The sequence below is a fragment of the Zonotrichia albicollis genome, chromosome 6, assembly GCF_047830755.1.
Source record: "Zonotrichia albicollis isolate bZonAlb1 chromosome 6, bZonAlb1.hap1, whole genome shotgun sequence".
NCBI lineage: Eukaryota > Metazoa > Chordata > Aves > Passeriformes > Passerellidae > Zonotrichia > Zonotrichia albicollis.
This window is the reverse complement of record NC_133824.1, coordinates 31,266,472-31,286,604: the sequence shown is the minus strand read 5'-3', so window position 1 is coordinate 31,286,604 and position 20,133 is coordinate 31,266,472. Positions and strand designations below refer to the sequence as shown.

Here is a 20,133-nt window from a genome sequence, read left to right as displayed (position 1 = left end):
GTCCCGATTCCCTGCTTCATGCCTAGAATACCTGCAATGTCCGGGTGGTCTCTAACACAATTGCTGGACAGGTACGAGGTTTAGCTTCCAGCCGTCTTTCTAATGTTTTTTACCATTAAGAAACCTAACCGAACAAAAACCCCAACAAGCACACAAATGCCAAAAATGAAAGACTGGCAGAAGGATGGGTTGCAGTTTTGTAGTTCGACGGATTCCTGCTTTTCTGAGCCAGGAGCTTACCACAGGTTTCGGACAAAAAGAAACCACCCAGAGTAGCTTGAGAGCAACACTGTCAGCCTGAGAGAATACACTTTCTAGTTTTATTAACACCCAAGAACAGCTAATGCCCTCCGGGCCAGAGCGCCTCAGGCGGGGGCGGGCAGGGGCATCGGACTACACGTACCACAATGCATCGCGCGGCGACGGTAGCCGAGCCTGCCGGTCACTGGGATCCTTTGGAGCTCTGGGTAGTGTAGTTTATTTGCAGAGAGCCATTTGGCGTCTAAAAGCGGAGAGGGAGGAGCAAGGGACTACAACTCCCGTAGGGCTGTGCGTCTCCAGATCGGTGTTGAGGGGACCGGAGGGTGGTGTCCGCGGCTCCCAGCTTGTGACAACCCCGCTCGCCGCCGATCCTTGGGCCTGAGGCAGCCGCAGCACTGGGCAGACCATGGAGCTTGGGATACCGGGGATGCAGCGCCGTGCCTGAGGGCGGGCTGGGGCGCTAGCGCCATGGATAGCCGGTGCTATGGGTGCGCGTCCAAGTTCTCTGTCTTCAAGAAAGAGGCAAGTCCGGCTGCGGGGGTCAGGAACGGGCTGGTCCCGCGGGTGCCTCCCCCGCCGTGCGAGGGTCTGAGAAGGGAACCGGGAGCTGCTTCGCCCGGCGCCGAGACACGCTTCCCGGCCAGCATCCTGGCGCTGTTGTCCTTGCTTACTGAGCTCTCGTGGTGCCTAATTCTGATAAGTCTTCAAATAAGAGAAATTACTGACCAAAAAAACAAAAGTCATTGAATGCCATCCCTCTAATCCAGGATTCTGTCATGGTCTCAGACAATTCACACACACACACTTCGCTAAACTATGGGGTGAAGTGGTGACTCTGCTCCCAGCAGGAGTTATCTGGGTCTTGAGTCTCCAAGGTTCTTGAGTCTCCATATCTTAGCTGGTGAAACAGTTCTGTCCCACAACAATCAGCAGTTCCCCGGCATTATTTTGTGTGTGCCTGGGCACGGGCACTGCGCCCGCAAGCGGCAGCGGTGTGGTGGCCGGGTGCTGAAGCCCTTCCTGCCCCTCTCTCCTGTCTCTGCAGTGTGGCTGCAAGAACTGCGGACGCTCCTTCTGCTCGGGCTGCCGGAGCTTCAGCGCTGTTGTTCCCCGCTGTGGAAACACTCAGCAGAAGGTGTGCAAGCAGTGCTATGGGAAACTAACTGGGTAAGATGGGAATGTTTCTTCACCCAAAGACAGTTTGCTGCTTTTTTCCTTCAGTTTACATTCCATGTGGTGTTGCAGATTTCTGCAGGAGAGCTCTGCCTTCCATATGTGCAGGGATGCTGCCTATACCCCAGAATATCAGGACATTTCTGAACTTGTTGTTATATGAGCTGAGCAGTCCTAACATAGGAATCAGGATTTGTGCCTGTTCTCTGTGGTTGACAAAGTAGTTTGAAAGCATCAGGTTTAAATCTTCATGGATGGACACTGAATTCCTGTGGACAGCTTAACTAGATGGGCTGAGGTTATCCCAGGCTGTGTTTTTGCCCAGAAATCTATACCACTTTAACAATTCTGGCAGTCTTCTCAGGTGTGAATAGTTGAGTAGCCTGATGATAAGATGTTCAAACTCTTATTAATTCTGTGGGCAAACAATGACATAAATCCTCCTTGTCGAGGGATCTCTGCTATGTGTGGCCTGAAAACATAAAGTTTTGTAGCCTAAAATCTATAAAATTTTTGCTTTTAAAAGAAAACTTTAAAAATTATTTGCAATCATAACCAGTAGACTTCCTGTTGAAAACAAAGCACAAATTTTGAAAACAAAATTCATTAGCAGCAGGATTATAGACTTGAACAAGCAACACAAGAACACAGGTGTACACCAGAATTCCTCTGTCAACCAATTTTTTTTGTGTCCTCCTTTTTCTCTTTCATTTCTCTTGCTCCTTTTCCTTACTTTTCTCCTATAGCATGGGATTTTCACCAGCAAGTGGGGAATTTTCTGGCTTTGCAGGTGTCTAAAGGAGAAGAGCCTCATTAGTGAAGGTCTTCATCTTCACAGGCTGCTGAAAACAGTGAAGGACAGTATTCAGTCTTTTCAGTTTTGAAATTTTCTGATTTCCTTCACAACTTCAAAGCCATTAAGAAAACAGGGCCACCTGTCTTGATGTTTCCTCTGGGTGTTTTTTCCTCATAATTTTAATATCAGCACTAGGGAGCTACAGCAGAAAAACAATCTTCCCTGGCTGGATAGGAGGTAGATTATAGAATCATAGAATGGTCTGGGTTGGAAGGGACCTTAAAAATCATCTATTTCCAGCTGCTGTGCTGTGGGCAGGGATGCCTTCCACTAGACCAGGTTGCTGAGAGCCCCATCCCACCTGACCTTGAACACTTCCAGGGATGGGGCATCCACAGCTTCTCTGGGCAACCTGTTCCAGTGTTTCACCACTCTCCAAGTAAAGAAATTTTTTTCTAGTATCGAATCTAAACCTGTGCTCTTTCAGTTTAAAACCATTCCCCCTTGTCCTGTCACTATGTGCTCTTCTAAAAAAATCCTTCTCCATCTTTCTGGAAGTTTCTGGGAAGACCCCAGAGCTGAATGCAGCACTGCTGGTGGGGTCCCATGAGAGAGGAAGAGATGGGTGGAATCCCCTCCCTTGCCCTGCTGGCCATGCTGCTTTGGATACAGCCCAGGACACAGCTGGCTTTCTGGGCTGTGAGCACACATTGCTGGGTCATGTCCAGCCTCCTATTCACCAGCACTCCCAGGTCCTTTTTGGCAGGGCTGCTCTTGATCTGTTTGTGCCCCAGCCTGTGTTGATACCAGGAGTTGCCCCAACCCAAGTGCAGCACCTTGCACTTTGTCTCCTTTCACCTCGTGAGATTCCCAAGGCCCCACTTCTTGAGCTTGTCCAGGTGCCTGTGGATGGCATCCTGTCCTGCAGGTAACACTCATAGGCTGCACTTCTGTAAGCTGCATATGTTGTTCTGCATGCAAATAGCTTTCAGAATTGAAGCCTTAGAACTTTGGAAAGTTCCAACAATGTTGCATTCAGTCATTACTATATGGGCCTTAGCTGTGATTTCTAAGAACAAATAAAATATGCTAACTAACTTACATAAGTGTCTGCTTTAGTCCCTCAGCCTGAGCACAGCAAAGTAGAAGAGTTAGATGTGTTTTAGGTGCAGTGTTCAAGTGTAAGATGTTATATAAGAACTTCTGTAACACTTTGTTTTACTTGTATGTTATATAATTCTGTGTTTGTTGCATGCCCCAGCTCCCTCCAGAGAGTCCTGCTGCATGGAAGCTAATTACCCTGGGAGTCTCACCTAAGTACTCCCTGCCTGCCCTCTGAGCTGCGAGGTGCAGGCTGTGGGAGGCAAGGGTGTTTCAGCCCCACCTCCTTGGGTCACTGGTGACCGAATTAAGTCACATTCTGTCCAGATGCAAAACAACTGGACCAAAGGACAGAGATGAAGGCTCCCGCTGTCCTGGACAGCTATATTGTCTTAATCCCTTGCATAAGCTGATTCCTCTCAGTATTAACGAGGTTAAGAAAGGGGCTGTACCAAGAGATCAAGAAACACCCACTGATTCCTCTTGAGATGAGAGACTAGATGATTGTCAGTATTGTCAAGTATTCTCAGTATCTTGAGTTCAGAGAAATCATTTTTGTCTTTCAGAGAAGAATCTCAAAGCAGTTCAGCAAAATGGTCACCACCAGAAAACTACAAAAAGTGAGTTGCACTTGCCAAGCAGTTCTTTCTACTGCAGACAAGCCTTTTAGGGCTTCCTCTTCCCCTGTGGATACCAGGAAAAATGGGACTTGTCGTGTGGGTATTTGCTTGTTCAGAGTTAGATTAAGGATGGAATTTTTGTTTTGCTGTTTAGGCTGTTAGTTTGTTTGGAGGGGTGGGGGCTATGCTCTTTTGAATGGACTCCTGAACAGCCACCTGCCTGCAATTATCTGTGGCTGATCAGAGTTGGCTTGGAAACAGGAACCTTGTGGTGAAATGTTCCTTGTCTGCTGGGAAGTGCTGCCAGATATGTTCTTGTAAGATAAGGTTTGCCTTACTATTAGGAGTTCTTTATTGTGCTGATATTGGAGAGAGTAATTTCATTTCTGTTCTGCACTGGCATTCTTCAGATAGCCTGTTGGGTTCACAGAGGATGTTTTCTTATCTCCAGGTTAAAATCCCTGTTTTCACTGACATGTATTTTTTCCTTCCTTGTCACAGGCGTGTAGCAGCTTTTGAGGCTAAACAAAACCAGCTGAAAGACCAACAGAAGGCAGCTGCAAAACCCCCAGGTCGAGCAGGCTGCAGATACCAGGGACTCTCAAAAGAGGATAGAGCTATTGCCGAGAGACTGGAGAGGCTCAGGGAGGAAAGGAAACCAAGTGAGTTTTAGAGAACACTGTAAATACCATGGGTGGGAACACCGCTATTTGGGAAAAAATGAACCTGAAGGGAGAGGGAAGTGATGGGCTTTAAGTGGCTGTGATATTAGGGGGATGGAGGCTTAAAACAGGACAAGCTGCCAAGGTGTGCTGCCACAATGGCCACCTTCTACCATGATTTCAGATCAATGTTCCAGTTTCATTTTGCTTCTTGGGATTTCTCTTGAAACTACTACTCAGTTTTGGAGCAGTGTCTTACTCCAAGTAAAATCACTTCCTCATTTTCCATTTTTTGGGGTAAAAACATGTGTCAAACCTACTTGGAGTAGAATGAAATTAAAGTCTTTGGCCAAACTATTTTGAAGAAGGTTTCCTGTGAGTCATTGTCAACAGCAGTTCCAGTCTCTGTGGGACTATATTCTGACCAGCCTTTTCTCACAGAGAAGGAAAAGGATTTTCATCCCAGTCTACAAATGCCAGGTTCTGGGACTGCTTTGAGGTGCTTCCATGAGTTTAAACTATTTTAAATGTTATATATGGTCTCTAAAAGAAAAAGAACACTCTTCAGAGTGGTTATCTGGTTATCATAGAATCATTGAGTCAAACCGTCCACTGCCAAGTCCACCACTAAACCATATCCCAAAGTGCCACATCTACACATCTTTTGGGTACCTCCAAGGATGGTAACTCAGCCACTTACCTGGGCAGCCTTTTCCAGGGCTTGACAACCCTTTCTGTGAATTTTTCCTGATATCCAATCTAAACCTCCCCTGGAATAACTTGCAGCCATTGCCTCTCATCCGTTATGTGGCAGGGAGGAGTTTCAGTCTGATAAGGCTGGGATTGCATTAGGAGATGTGGGACCAATGGACTGAACTGCCTAAATTACACTAATTTCTCTGCCTGTCCCTAGAATCCCAAGTCAGCTGATTTCCAGATGACATCGCCCTAATACTTGTGTTATGGCTAGGAGATAAACTGTGAAGAAGGCAAGGGCTTGGAAGAAAGGGATAGCAGTTAGCATCAGGTAGTGTCGGAGTCACTGCAGTATGACCCTTCATTCACATCCAGGCTGGGCAAGGTTTTTGCTCAGGTGTTCAGAGTCTGATTCCAGAAAGGAATACAATTTTAAGGAAAAAAAACATGTAGCTTTTCATTTTCAGTAAAAAGAATAATCTCCTCCCTTGTGTTATTGTGAATTGCAGAGTCCATCCCTACTCAGGCTGAGATCGAAGCTAGGCTGGCAGCCCTGAAGGAGGATGGCCGAGGACCTGTTCCATCCACACAGGAAATGGAGGACCGGCTGGCTGTCCTGCAGGGTAGAGATCCTCCTTCCCAAGCTCCCAGGCCTGTAAGCTCCCTCAGTGCTTTAGTCAGCAATTTATTCTGAGCTGACACAGTAACTGGAGTCACAACATGCTAACCATTCTTCCTTCTTCAGCCTTTTTGTGTCCAGGTAGCTTTCTTCAGAAATCTCTGTTTCCTGATTGTGTGATTGCTCCAGAAGCAAATCACCTGCCTTTACTCATTCACTGCTTCAATTTGAATGCAGCATGTTCCTTTATGCCAGATGTAGTTTGTGTGTATATTTTTAACAATAGATGTTAAGGTTTTTTATTCTCAATTCATTTATGTACATAAGTGGTCATAATTTTTCAGAGCTGTTTATGTTGGAGGCTTATCAGCCCTACCTTCTAATTACATCTTCTAGTTGTTACTGCATACCAGCTGGGCAGAAACCTGTTAATTTTAACAGAAATGGAAGCCTAGCATGATTTGTCTGAGTTTGCAGAGGAACCGGTTGGATATATGCTTTGAAAGCCTATAGGAATGATCTTGTCCCCCAAGATACCATTTCCTTATGGTTCTTGCAGCTGCATGCCATCATAGGTCTCTGTGGGGCTTGCTGGCTGGCACTGTTGTGAATGGTGCTTTGTTTACACTGGAGGTAGTGGCAGAACTGGAGGTGGGACCCAGCAACACATATTTCTATACACTCAGCACCCCTTTGCCTTCTTTGGGTGACTGCTCTTAGAGCGGTGTGCATTCAGCACCTCTGAAAATGAAGCCCTTACAAATCTTACACCACATAACTGTAAACTGAGATTCTCAATGTTAGTGGAGGCATCTTTGTATAACTCCCTTCTAGGGTGATCTTGATTGCCAAATTTGATTGAGTATTCCGCTTTCCTCTCATTTGCCTTTTCCCACACTCCCCTGGTTCCTCAGGTGCACCAAGCCCCAGATACCCGAAGTCTGGTCCAGCAGACGGATGACCTGTTAACTCAGCTGTCTGAGGAAGTTGCCATTGATGAGCATTACAGACCAAGAGCTCAGCCTCAAGGTATCTGTTTTGGCTTCTAAAGATCTGTTTATATCTAATAATGTATGTGCTATGCTAAGAAGGACGTTTGTCCCTGTCTGTATAACTTAACAGGTGAGCTGAATGTCCAGTTTGTCCATATCTTCCCCTTATAATCCCCTGCACTGACCAAGAGTGGCTCCTCACTGGGTCTTGGTGTCTTTGCTTGGAGATAGTTCCTTCTTGTCAGGGTTGTATTATTCAGATTCTCTGTTTCTCTAGAGTGACTCCTCTCTGGGGAGGAGCTGTTGCTACTGCTAATGCACCTGTGCACTGTTACAAAATATCAGAATCTGGCATACCATTATCTTTCTGGCTGCATTGCCTTCTCTGTAATCTCACTGTAAACCACAGATTAGTTTATTTTCTTGTCTTCATGTACAGTGAAGATCCTACTGGCATGCCTTTTCCTCTCGTTATCCAGTTTTAGGGAGAGCAGCAAGCTGCTCTCATAGCATTATTTGTCATGTTTTCTGTGCCCAAGGAACATGGCTGCTGAGTCACCAGTGTGTTCTGTGTGTCTGTCTGCAGCTGCTAGTAGCCAGAGTTTGAATGATCTCAATCAGGGAAGTGAAGATTGTGTTTGCCTTGCAAATCTGGACCCAAAACAGCTAGAGGAAGAGAAGAATAAACTTCTAGCAGAAGCTGCTGCTGAGCTGCAGGAAGAGAACACTAGGCAGGAAAAGATCCTACAGGTTGCCAAGAGACTGGCAGCACTCAAAGGCGAGGACCCAGAGAAAGGTTGGTAGCAGATGAGAATACAGTGCCAAGAGAGGAATCGAGTTGCTGTGACAGAGTAAAATTTTTATTACTGTTTATCCATTTAATTCTTCTGTTCTGCAAGAAACAGACTGAGATTTGGTTCTGTCTGCAAAGTTGTACAGGTTGGTTTGTCATGAAATAATTATGAAAGATCTAAGTTGAGGGTGAGGGCTGGCACTGTAATGTCAGACTGCTTTGTCTTGCACCCTTCTTTGGGATAATTCTAGCATGCTCTGGTGAGGTTAACAAAACTTTTGAAAGCAAAACTCTGGTTTTGGTGGGGACTTTTTCCATCTCTCTTCCAAGTATTGAAAATAAACAGTAATGTCCTTTATGAGGAACCTGCACCTTAAAAGGTCAGAGCCAGCTCACAGCACAAAGAATTGTCTCTGCTACATTAGTGTGCACAAGGCTTGAGGCAGGTGTGAGTTACAGTCTCACATTTCTTACTCCTACAGTTACACTGGAAGCCTATAGGCTCCCTGACAGTGATGAGGAAGTGGCTGAGGAGGAGGCCATTCACCGAGTGCTGAAACAGGTCAGAAGCGGCAGCTGCGGCCTTGTTTTTCTTCCTCTTGGTTTTGTCTTGTGTGTGTGTTACCTGGTGAGCGTACAAAGGTTGAGTTTCTGTTCCTGAGAAGTTTTCTTCCTTACTTTCCTAGTGCTTTTCCAATACTAGCTCTCATGGCCCATTCAGCTATTTGACAGGCAGTTGAAAACAATACTTCTAGTCTGCCACACTGTCTTTCTCATTCATGCTTAGTGTTTCTTGTGGTCTGCATGTGTCTCCTGTATAACCACACTTTGCTGGTATTTCCTCTCTTCTTGTTCTGTTTTCCTCCCGCCCCTTAGAACATGGATGATGAGATATGTGCTGTGTAGCTCAGCTTACACCTACATTTCTCCCCAAAATGTATATGAATTGTCTTGCCAGGCAGACCTGAGCTTAAGTTTGTCTGATATGTCACATGCGTTTGATTACCATGATGCTGAGGGCCTGCTAGCTGCACTGCAAAGCAGAGTGTGTGAGCTACAGACCCCTGCTGCTGCAGACTGTCCACAATGCACACACAGTGTTCCAAGTGCAGAGTGAGCTTACATCTGTCTGGGTAACACCAGCTGCATTCAGACTTGTCATCTCCTGTTACTGCATGAGAGTACTGAGTGCAGGAGGTTTAGGGCCTGGAATGAGGCTCCTAGCTGTGTTTGAAACAAGAGACTTCTTGCTTTGTGTTGTTACCAGCTCACAGAGGAAGCAGCACTGGATGAAGCAAGTGGATTCAACATTCCCCCAGATCAGACCACCCAACCAGGATCCTCACAACAGAACCTGTGTAAGCAAGCAAAGCAAAAGGTCAGTGGAATGGTCAGGATCTCTTGAACTGCGTCTGGAATGTTCCAGGGTGTCAGGAGAGTACAGTTCTGCAGCAGAAGTTTGTTGTATCCTAGGCTTGATGCCGAAAAAAAAAAAAATAACCAGTTTCTTCAGAGCTAACAAGCCAAGCAGCTTCTGCAAGGCTGACTAGCTCTGAGCTCAACTGTGAATCATCTTTGTAATAATAAAAGGAATTGTTCCCTGGAATACAATTCCTTGCAAGCTGGCTTTGAGTTGAATGTTACAGAGTTGTGTAAACCAAGAGAAGTTGGTAGACACCTCACAATATGGATATTAGAGAATTATACATAATAAGATCAACAGGGCTATGTACCAAACAATCTGAACCAGAGTAAATGGGAGGTTTCCCAGTGCTTTCAGCATGTGCAGAATGGAACCTCTAGATAGTATTCTACTGTTCATGTTCTCATATAATGTCAGAGGAAGGAATTGTAGCAGGATACCCTATGCTTAGAGTGGATTCTGGCCTACTGTGGAAATATATACATAATCTCTAATGTATATTACAAGAATTAAATGCACCTGTGACTCACAAGCACCTGTCAGGCCTGCTCCCAGTGGAAGAAATTATATAATTGTAAACATTATCAAAAACATCCATCTCAGGTATGACACCTTGCATTTCTGGGATTACTGATGCAAAAGATAATGTTAGGAAAAGACTGTGTCAGGAAGCTGCCTTTGCCAGTGTCCAGGCACAATGCCTCAGTGTGTTTTCAGCTGTACAAGAGTTCTCTGTAAGGGAGAAAGAGGCCATATTTGGCTGTATGGATATATTTAGATTATGATTTCAGAAGATCTTTTTTGTCCCAGCCTCAGGTATGGATGAATAGTAGGGGCCTTTTGGCAAAGCACTTCCTTTGTCCCACAGTTTTCTTCCCACAACAGGGAGAAAACAATGCCCCCACCACCACATTCCTTTCCCTTCCCTTCCCACATAGCCCCTTTCAGCAAAGCTGTTTGATCTCTTGCTTTTGCAGCAGGAATTGTCACATGGTATTGTCGTGGTGCCTGCCAGAATATCTGAGCTTTATGCCCTTAGCACACACAATGTGGGTGTACATCACTGTAGACACTAAATGAGGCTGAATACCTGTTTACATTCCAAGCAACATAGATTTTAACCCAAATTCTAGAAAGTACCTTGGGTTTTTATTTAACAATTTCGATGCATGTGGAACATGTCCCTGCACTCTGGGCAAGTTCATCTCACAGACTTAGGATCAACAGAGAGGAAACTGTTGGCTATGGGACAGGTCACTGTGGCCATCATGTATTACAGTTAAGGTCCTTTATTGCCCCTGCTGGGGTTTAGACTCTCTGTCTCTTGTTTTCTATGTGAATTAGAGCCACACTCCAGCCACCACAGCTCTTGCAAGGGCAGATGATAGTGATGAGGATGAGTTACCCTGGTGCTGCATCTGCAACGAAGATGCCACTTTGCGCTGCCATGGCTGTGACGGGGACCTCTACTGTCAGCGCTGTTTTTGGTGAGTCATCCAATTCCTCTGGGTCTGAGAGGTGATCAGAGGTAAGCTTGGCCCCCTTTGGATGTTTTTGTCATTAGGCAGAAAAGCAGGCAGTGGGAGGCAAGATTTGAGGAATCCAGATCTGAGCTGAATGCTAGTTGTTAGAGAAATACTTTGTGAGATCAGTAGTTGTCCCAGGCTTCAGGGACTAAACTGTTCCTAGGCAGAAATGCTTGAGTGAATGTTTGGGCACTTTGTCTGAATGTTCTCTGGAGCAGCTGATAATGCTGCATTACGTGGGATGGGATAAATGAGACCATTGTTCAGTGACTCCTGTGGCTTGTTAATGCCATTGATGGATGACCTAGGCTGGATTCCCTTAAAGGGGGAGATCAGATAGTATTAATTTCTGAGGGTTTTCTTAGGTTGAGACTTTGCAATCCTAAGCCATATTAAAAAATTCTTTGTTGAAATATGTATGTGTGAGCCTTTTTACACCAGTCAGGCTGGTGAAAGACTTGCAGCAGCTGTTGTCTTTGTTCTTAAACACATTTGGCTAGATTTTTGACAAAATTTTCAGATTTGTAGGGTTAATTCATTTAAATACGAAGTTATTCCTGACAGGTTGTGTGAATTCTTTTTTTCATACCTCAGAAGTATCGGATAACTGGCTGGGTTCTCAGATTAGTGCTGGATGATATTAAGACAGCAGGTTGCTAAAAATGTGGTTGGGATAATAAGATATGCTTTTTGTGCATATTCTCTCATTTCCTGCAAATGTATTTGTAGGGAAATGCAAATGCAGTGGGGGAAATTCATATGAAAATGTTCAGAAAACATATGACTGGCAATGTTAGATTGTTAAAAACAAAACATTAACAGAATTATCTAAGAGCAAACATCAGTAAAAGCAGATTTAACAGTCTGGCAGGTGAGTTTATCATCCACACACTGTGGATGCAGGACTGCAGTGTATTGGCAGCTGTCTTAAGCGTGCCTGCTCCTGAGCATGCTTAAGACAGCTGCCAATACACTGCATTATTTTCAGTTATTTTCTAGAGTTTTCTGGAGGAGACTCATTTTGTCCATTGTCACAGTTGTTAATGTCCCTGGAATCACAGACACAGTGCTGAAAATGAGCCATGAGTTACATGAATCTCTTCAAGAGAGAAAGAAACAGAAGGACCTGTTGTCATTTTCAAATCCAGCTGACAAGGATGAGTAGACCTTCCTGTAAAGCATCTCAGAAATTTCTGTTGCAAGCAAATATCTTAAGTAGTTAGTCCACATGGCAGCCAGTCAGGTCCTCACAGCCTGGGGCTCCTGGGAGATATCTTGTGCAGTGGCTAAGGGTGGGTTCCTGGCCTGGGTATTTGCTTCTGACTGCATTTTGTACTTGCTTCTTAGGGAAGGCCATGAGGAGTTTGACCTGAAGGACCACCAGACCTCCCGCTATCATCTTCCTTGCAAACAGAAGTGACCACACTTATGAGCAGAAGAGGAGCTGAAGAATGGGAAAACAGAGGAGCTAGCCAGATGGGAAGAATCTAAGTGGATTTGCAGCCAAAACGGGTGATGTTTTGGACAATTACAGGGTGTGCTGTCATTTGAGAGAGGCTTGCAGGTGGTGTGACTTGGTCTTTACAAATACACCTGAGAAGTGCAGGGTTTGCTGTGCATGCTTGGGGATAAATGAGGACTTGATATGAGGAGGTGGATACAAGTCCATAAATGCAGATGGTAAAACAGTGTGGGTAGCAGGAAAGATGTGTGTTTAAGGCAGTACTGACTGGCTGATAAATAACTTCCTGCTTTTACTAACAGCTTATACACTGGTTCAACAGGCAGCAAAGCACTTTGCACTGAGAAAAATGTCTGCATTGTGATCACATGTGTGATGGGAACTTGCAAAGCATAATAAAAAATATTTACGGAAGCCTGTGGTTAAAGTCTCTCCTGAAAATGCCTGATAGCCCTTAACAAAGTGTTGGTTTCTTATAATGGTACATTAGTCCTAGTGTCAAGCAGCTTAGGGAAAGAAATGAAGAATAGTGAAGTCATCAAAAATGTTTCTGTGGTGTGTCTGGAAAAGATGCAGGGCAGTGTTGCTCACTGACATGAAAGGAAGGATCCTTTGAAAAGGTAATCTGCTGCTGATACAGTGTTGTGGCCTGCAGTGGCTATGCCACTGTGCATGTGCTGTAAGAGCAACATGTTAGTCAGAAATAGTTGTGTATAAGTCTGAAAGCAGGATTTGACTTTGTTTATTATTTGGTCATCTGGTAAGATAAAAATGTTACCTGTGTGATGATCTTCATCTGGTTAGGAGAGAAGCTCAGTTGCATATGTCCATATCTCTCCTGGGAGACAATCCAGATGCAAGTAGAATTTGCCAGTGCCCAGAACACCCAGAATTGCTTCAAATACCCAAGTAAATTGGCTGTAAACATGCTCTATTATTCGGTCAGGATGAGCTCTTTCCAAATAATGTGACTTCTGAGAGAGCTCTCTAAGGCTGACAAATTCCAATGCAAGAAAATAAAGGATTTGCCCTTGACAGGGAATTTCCAATGAATCTTGCCTGTCTGGTTTGACATTGCCACTCCCAGCAGTCTGCCTTGCCCCTGTGCTTAAGGTCAGTGCCTCCGAGGTGAAGTGATGAAACAGTGTTTACCTGCACCTCTGGTCAGAGGACAGCAAATGAATTGAACCACTGTTGAAGGTGGGTTTCTGCTAATGTGTTGCTCTTGATCAGACTCTTCAACAAAAACCTGATTCAAACAATGTAGAATAGTAATACTTTAGATCAACACACTAAAAATGGCAAGCATATCCAGCAGTGCCTTTTCTTAGGAAGGGGTGGCAAAATCTGACTTCTATGGAGGACCTTCTTTCTCCTGACAGCCCTTGCTTCACCAGTGCCTGTCTCATTGGGACAGGTAGATGGGAAAATTACTTGACTTGTTCTGATGCAAGAGCTTGCAATTAACCCTGTGACACACAAAATTTAAGTAAGTTATTTAAGTAAGCCCGTAGGAGCTTGCAGTCTTAAAAATCAAAACAAAATGCTGTTCTTTATTTATGTTATCATGATACTTTTTCATTGCTATTTGACATGGATAGTTAGTCTGATAGTAAGATAACCCAGTTCTATCTGAGGTTAAAGCCTTCATGTTTTATGTATACAGGGGAAGGTACAACTATCTGTTTTTATTTCTCTCCTAAATTGATCCACTGCTTTGGGCTTCAGCCAGTGTCTTCCGCAAGCAGTTAGTAGTAATTTTGTTTCTTGATTTACAGCTGCTGGTTTTTTCAATATCTGAGTATCAGCTGGTATGATACTTGCAACATTTTGAATGCTTCATCAGCCACAACAAAACTTTAAGCTCCCTTGCAGTTAGGCAGCCTCTGTCTTGTAAGCCCTGCCCTCTTCACCTCAGTAGTAATGGAGCAGGTTGCAGCCGGAAGCAGTTTATTTAGATTCCCAAATTGGTGTCTGTGGGGCCATCCCAAGGAATCTAGAAATGCACCCAACCCATTACCTGAAATAGAACTTAGTCATACATGGAAGACTCTCTTCAAGTCATACAGACACAAGCTACTATTTTCCCTGCACCACTAATGGACATTTTTGTGGCTGCTGCACTTTCTGCATGTAATGGGGCATTTTAGTAGTAGCCCAATCACTTTCCCCTGAAAAGCCATTCCCACTGTAGCTGTTGCCTCAGTGAACTCCATGTAGGAGGGGCAGAGGGGTATCCAGATGGGCTGTCTGCAGGAAGCACACCTAGTTGAATCTGTGTTGTGAAAGAGGAATGCTGCATGACCTTTAAGTGGGCAGTGCACTCTTAGCTGTGTTACTTACTCCCTATCCTTGTCTTTGAAAAGGTGCTGGTAAACAAAGGCACTGGTAATCAGTCAATTCCTGACAGGCCAGATCAACTTCAGTCATAGCTGTTCAAGCACAGAAGACAGCTTGGCATCTTCCAGAAAGAGATTCAACTTGTTTGCTCTTGTCTTTGTAGCAAGTCATGAGGGATTTTCTTTCCCTCTCATAATGTTTTGTATGTGAATTATCAAATGTGGGCTCCACTCCAACAAGAATTCAAATTAGAAAAGCTCATGAACTTTCATACATTGGATTATCTTGGTATAATCAAGAGGGCAAAGTTCCTTTCAAGCAACTTCTTAGACAGAATCTACATACTTACGTTAGTGGTGAGAAACAACAAAGTTTACTGGAAGATGTTTGTAACAAAAATTTTTCAAGCATTGATTTTAATCTATCCTTGTGGTCTAGTGTGAGAACAGCTAAAACATCAACCAAACCAAATGTGATTTACTACTGTTTAAGAATGAAACAAAAAAGAAGTTACTCTGATTGCATGACATTGCTTTTTGTTTTGCACCAGTGAGCTGATAAACCATCTAGCACTGGCCACATGTTGCCTTGGTCCCCTGATCTCAGTGTGCTCAGCTGAAGTGCTCTCAGGTATCATTATGTATCAGAATTCATTATGTATCAGAAGCAACTGCACATGATAGGGCCTATAGCTTACTCTTTTCCTGCTACTTGCAGAATAAGCATAAAGACAACTTTGGTCAAGCAGAGTTTTCAGAACCTGCTTTGGTTTTGATTTTAACAATGTCTACCTTAAAGCACAGACAAAAATTCCTTTTGCCTCACTCCATATTGAGGAAATACAGAACAGTTCCTGGGGGAAGAAACTGTTTCTCTTGGGCCAGAGGAGAGGCGTGTCATGTCTTTGTGCTGTTGCAACTCAGCAGAATAAAACAAAGCCTCTTAGCGGGGTATGTAAGTAATCTGATCTCCTATACTGCTGTGCAGTAGCTAATTGCATGTCTAGTTTAGGACACTCTCCTCACTGTCCCCCTAGCTCTTCCACCTGAACTTCTGTTTGATCCTAGTCTTTTTTTTACCAGTGCTCAGAGCTTTTTGTCGATATGCTGCTCTCATTTCTCCAGGGGTGTGTTACATGAGTAGCAGGTGTCATCCAATAAGCCAGATCTGCACCCATTGCAGGTCTGGATTTTTGTTGTTATTTTACTGATTAAGTTGAGATTTCATGAGGGTAGGCATGTCCCACTAGCCCCTTATTAAGCCCAAATTGGCATGTTCCCAGAGCCATCAAAGACATATATTGGACCTGATAAAGAAAGACCATTTTCCAGCCTAGTGGGTGAGGCTTAGAACATCTTGGAGCAGCCTTAGAACAGAACATGAGGTCCATGGCTTGCCAACTTCCAATCAGATACAAGAAAAGCATGTGAAAGGAAGCAGGCCCTTATATCACAGTTGGTACTGCAGCTTGGATTTTGTCTTCTTAGAGGACACAACCTACAATTTGTTCAATGACAGCTGGAAAATAGGAGGGAAGAACAAGATAATAGTCATCACACTGCTACTGATAAAGATGGAAAGACTACTGGGTTTAAGATATTACTGGTCCAGCCCAAGAGTCCTTGTTTGTCTTTGTTAGCTAACCTGCGTGCCCCTCTGGTTCCATAGTTGGTCCCTTCTGCCTGGCTCACCAAACAGACATAAGATTACTCAAAAGCTGGCCTTGAATGTTGTGCTCTTTAGGAGCTCCTCTGGATGTGACTCATCTCTTATGTTTGCGTGGCCGGGTATCAACAAGGGGACAGGGCATAATGTGAGAGCACTCTGCCTCAGCAATCAGCTTCCATTTGCTGTCTTATTTCCTAGTCCATGTGTCAAGTTACTGACTTGCTGAGAGGCTGGATGTAGTTTCCTCTGTATTTTTCCAGGCAAATACTAGTTGTAGCCAGAAGAGTTTGTGCAGCATAAGTACTGTGTCCTACTTCCCTGCTCATTTGCGCGACCTACCTGTCTGCAAAAGACTCCCTCCGAGATGCTCCCTGAAGGGAAGTTGGGAGCAGGTATTTTTTACTTCAGCTTTTCTTTAGAATCTAAAGAGAGAGCAAAATCAAGCAGTGCATGGCTGGTTTTCTGTTTTAATATAAAATAAGTATTTTTCCAACATCTTTTTGAACTAGGAGAAAAATCATTCTCAGACCTTGTTCTTTTAGAAAAGGCTTCTAAGTTATAAGTCTTAAATTCCACAAAATGGGAAAAAAATAGCCATTAGCTGTAGCAGTTGCTTCACAAACTTCCCCTTAAGTAGACCAGGTGCACTCAAACTATCATATATATTTTCTGTCCAATCTTCATAAATAACAGGCTTAGTAAGACTTACAAAGTATGTGCAATGCTGTAGAGTCAGGCACAGCAGTAACAGGCAGGAGATCACAGTTGGGTTTAAGCCAGACTAAAATGAGGTGCAGCTTAACAGCGGCTGATTTTCCGTGTTGATGAATGAATGATAACCAATGCCTTGTTTGCCTTGCAGTGGACAAAAAAAAGAAGTCTTGATGAACTCCTGAGAATTGTATTCAGTGCTCCTTGGCCAGCATGGAAATTCCTAGAAGAATCTAAAGGAGGGATATCTTGTCCTGCTCCTCAGGTTAACACACTCTTTAAGAATCAGGAAAATGTACAATCTAGCTCCCTGCTGTGTGTGTAGATCTGGAAGGAGTGGAGACTTCAAACCACTGGTGCAAAGTTCACAAGCTTGCTGAAGTTTCTCAATAATAATAATAAGTCCTAAACATACTCAGAAGTTCTGTTGCTGATCCTGGCTTTTGTCAGGAAGATACATGTTTCCTTGTAACCAAAGCTGGAGTTTCCATGTGAGCAAGGTCATTTCTTCTGAGGATTGGTGACTCTTCGGAGACCTCTCAATCGACTGAGCAATTCTGTGATGAAGTCCTACAATAAGAGTTGGTTGGAAAATGATGTTGTATTAATTCCAGCACTCACCAGCCCAAAGCGACTGTGGCGTTTCCATCATTCCCACATTCATCCTTACATTGAGCAGAAACCACAATTTTGACATGTATTGAGCAAACATATCTTTTAGCTTAGGAAAGGATGAGAAGGGTCTAAAAGCTCCTCCACTTTCCCGTCTCCCTTTGGAACAGCCATGTTTACTTTCTCCTCAGGAGCTAGCCTGACCCTCTTTATCCCAGATACCTGCTTTTCCCACCGTGAGATGACCTCAGGATGCTGTTGTTCTCTTTTAGGTTCCACTGCTTCCTGTTGCCACCATAACCTCCTGCCCACTTCTGCTGCCCTCCCAATCTAGGACAAAGCAAGCTGTCCCTCTTGTTGAACCAGTAGAGCTCCATGTGAATTTCAAACCATCCTGGAGCTGTGCCAGTTCTACAAGGAAGTGGCTGGCAGAGAAGAGGTGGAGCAAAACATGTAGGACTAATGATAATGTTGAGCAGGGGTTGAGGACAGGCAGAGGAGATAGATGAGCAGTTAATGGAGACAAACCCTGACTACTTTGCTGACACAGTCAAGGACTATGAACTAAACTGGCCTATCTGGTTATTCCAAGCAGAAGGCAATGTGCAAACTTTACCCTCTGCATGGCCAGTAACACCACCATAAAGAGGTGTGCAGCCTTTCTTACCCAGAGACATTGCTACATGTTCTTGTAATTAGGCAAGGTCACTGGAAATACTGCAGCTTGTTACCATTTGTGCTGTGTGGAATCCCAGCATCCTCGCTTGGGTGATCAGAGGTTGCCATCATGCTCTGGAAGTAAATGCCTAGGATCATACCTTTCTTTTCAGTCAGTCCTTTCAGTTTCTTGTCTGCCTTCTGCAGTTAAACTCCTGAGATCTTTCAAGGGGACTGGATTCAAGATCCCCAGGGTGAAAGTATGTGTTTTTGCCAACAGGGCAGCAGTATCTGTATTCAGCAGGTACTGTGCTGCCCACAAGACACTTTCATGGCTTCTGACTTAGCAGAGCAAACTCTCTTCTGTTACTGCTCTGGGAATGTGAAATTCTTGCCTCAGATCTGACATTCAGACACTCTGAAAACTATTTCATATTGCCAGCTTTGCTGAAACCCCTGCTAGGTGAGTATCTGTGATGATTGCTACAGCCCAGTTTAATTTAAAAAAAATTCAGCAATACTAATATTGATTCAGTGATTGAAATTCAGTCATACATTCATCTCATTTTCTGTATGTTCAGCACTGCACAGCCACATCAGCTTGACAACATGTGATGGATGGAGTCTGATGGATGATGTGCAAGCAGAGTGTTCACATGCAGTGCATGGGGCTGAAGCAGTGATGGGAACCACATTTTGCACAGGTGTGCAGTGCAGCAAAGGCAGTCCCTGTGTGGTGCATGCACACAGTATTGCCTCCAATTGTCTGGACATTGTGGGATTTAACTGTCTAATTCAAAGTAAAAACTTGCAAAGTTATGTGGGGGAAAAAAATCCATGTGTAAAATTAACCTACATGGCCACTGCTCAGCAGTTATCTGCCCAGTCTAACCTAAGGGCTGTTCTACATCCTTGTCACTCATAACCCTAGTGTTTTAAGCTAAGAATGCATTCAGTTAACAATGTAAAAATGGTTATGTGAGCTATGGCACTGTCTATGGCTTTTCTACACTGTGGATCAAACAGCAGCTCAGACTGATCAGCTTAGGATGTCTGAAACATGGAAAGAACTTCCTGTGATTGTAAAGCATAATTCCTTATTTGCTCTAGTGCTCTGCCTTCAGCTCATTCATGTGCATTTATGTGTAATTTTACAATCACAGAATAAAGGCAAACACCTCCCATTATGATTAAACAAATCTGCAGCACAGTAGTGTCTTGGCTACTCAGCCAAGCAGCAGCAAAGACACCGTTACAGAATAGTATAACATGTACACATGTAAATTTATATGCTTCACTCACCTCTGTGGGGCTGGAGCACTCATGGAGGATCTCCTAAAAAAACAAGGAGTCGTCATTTAAGTATTTCATGAGTTAATCTAGTTCTCCCCTCCCTACAAAGAGGAAGGCACAAGAAAGCATCATGCAACACTGCCAGCATCTATTCTCTACCCCACATGCCACTAGTCTTTATGAAGAGAACTTCACTAACTTAAAATCACCAAGTCCCTCTATCTGACCTGTAGTTTTATTTTCTGTTCTTCATTAGGGACCTCCAGGAGATCTTCAAGATCAATTTGTGGTTCAGGAGCTGCTGCCTCTGTTTCCTCCCTTAGCTAAAAGGGAAAAAACCACCAGAGTTAATTAACCTTCAAACTTCTTAAGAACTCTAGAGGCCATCTTTAAAGAACTAAGCAGCTGAGTTACAATAAAACTATGCAGCAAAGTTGAGGTCAAGATATAAATCATCTCAAAAAAGGGAGGTTCTTGTAATGAGGGCATGGATTCCAGCCCCTTTGTAGTGTCTGCTACAGCCACACATCCTGACATAGACATTCTTCATCTTTTCCAAGCACTACATGGCTCAGGGATCATCACCCACCATTGGAAGACCATTTCAAGGATATCAAACTGCAGTGCCACATATACCAGCCTGTGACACCCTTCCTCTATAAGGAGTTCACCAAACAGAACTCCAACAGGCTTAATCTTAGAGAGGCATAAATAACAGAAGGACATTT

General features: G+C 44.0%; 2 protein-coding genes across 3 annotated transcripts in view; one reads left to right on the top strand and one right to left on the bottom strand.

The window, feature by feature from the left end:
- Positions 1–551: 551 nt before the first annotated feature.
- Positions 552–12,149, top strand: ZFYVE19 (zinc finger FYVE-type containing 19). The gene is made up of 11 exons (XM_005480030.4): positions 552–783; positions 1,307–1,428; positions 3,898–3,951; positions 4,453–4,613; positions 5,819–5,964; positions 6,843–6,957; positions 7,507–7,716; positions 8,196–8,275; positions 8,981–9,091; positions 10,481–10,623; positions 12,010–12,149. Exons 1-11 carry the CDS (start codon positions 730–732, stop codon positions 12,080–12,082), a joined length of 1,269 nt encoding a protein of 422 aa, XP_005480087.1. The 5' UTR covers positions 552–729; the 3' UTR covers positions 12,083–12,149.
- The window catches only part of PPP1R14D (protein phosphatase 1 regulatory inhibitor subunit 14D), a 22,268-nt gene continuing 14,152 nt past the window's right edge, over positions 12,018–20,133 (bottom strand). For both annotated transcript variants that reach the window (XM_026794379.2, XM_074543035.1), the window contains exons 3-5: positions 19,633–19,728; positions 19,415–19,447; positions 12,018–17,413 (exon numbers count right to left, since the gene is read on the bottom strand). In XM_026794379.2, coding sequence (XP_026650180.1) covers positions 17,345–17,413; positions 19,415–19,447; positions 19,633–19,728 — 198 coding nt within the window. In that variant the 3' untranslated portion in view covers positions 12,018–17,344. The remainder of the gene's footprint in view (positions 17,414–19,414; positions 19,448–19,632; positions 19,729–20,133) is intronic.

Bases quoted from the DNA above. Each gene is read 5' to 3' on its own strand.
- ZFYVE19 (XM_005480030.4), top strand. From the start codon at position 730: ATGGATAGCCGGTGCTATGGGTGCGCGTCCAAGTTCTCTGTCTTCAAG. The intron at 4,614-5,818 runs GTGAGTTTTAGA...TGTGAATTGCAG, and splicing joins CAGGGAGGAAAGGAAACCAA to AGTCCATCCCTACTCAGGCT. The intron at 7,717-8,195 runs GTTGGTAGCAGA...TTACTCCTACAG, and splicing joins AGGCGAGGACCCAGAGAAAG to TTACACTGGAAGCCTATAGG.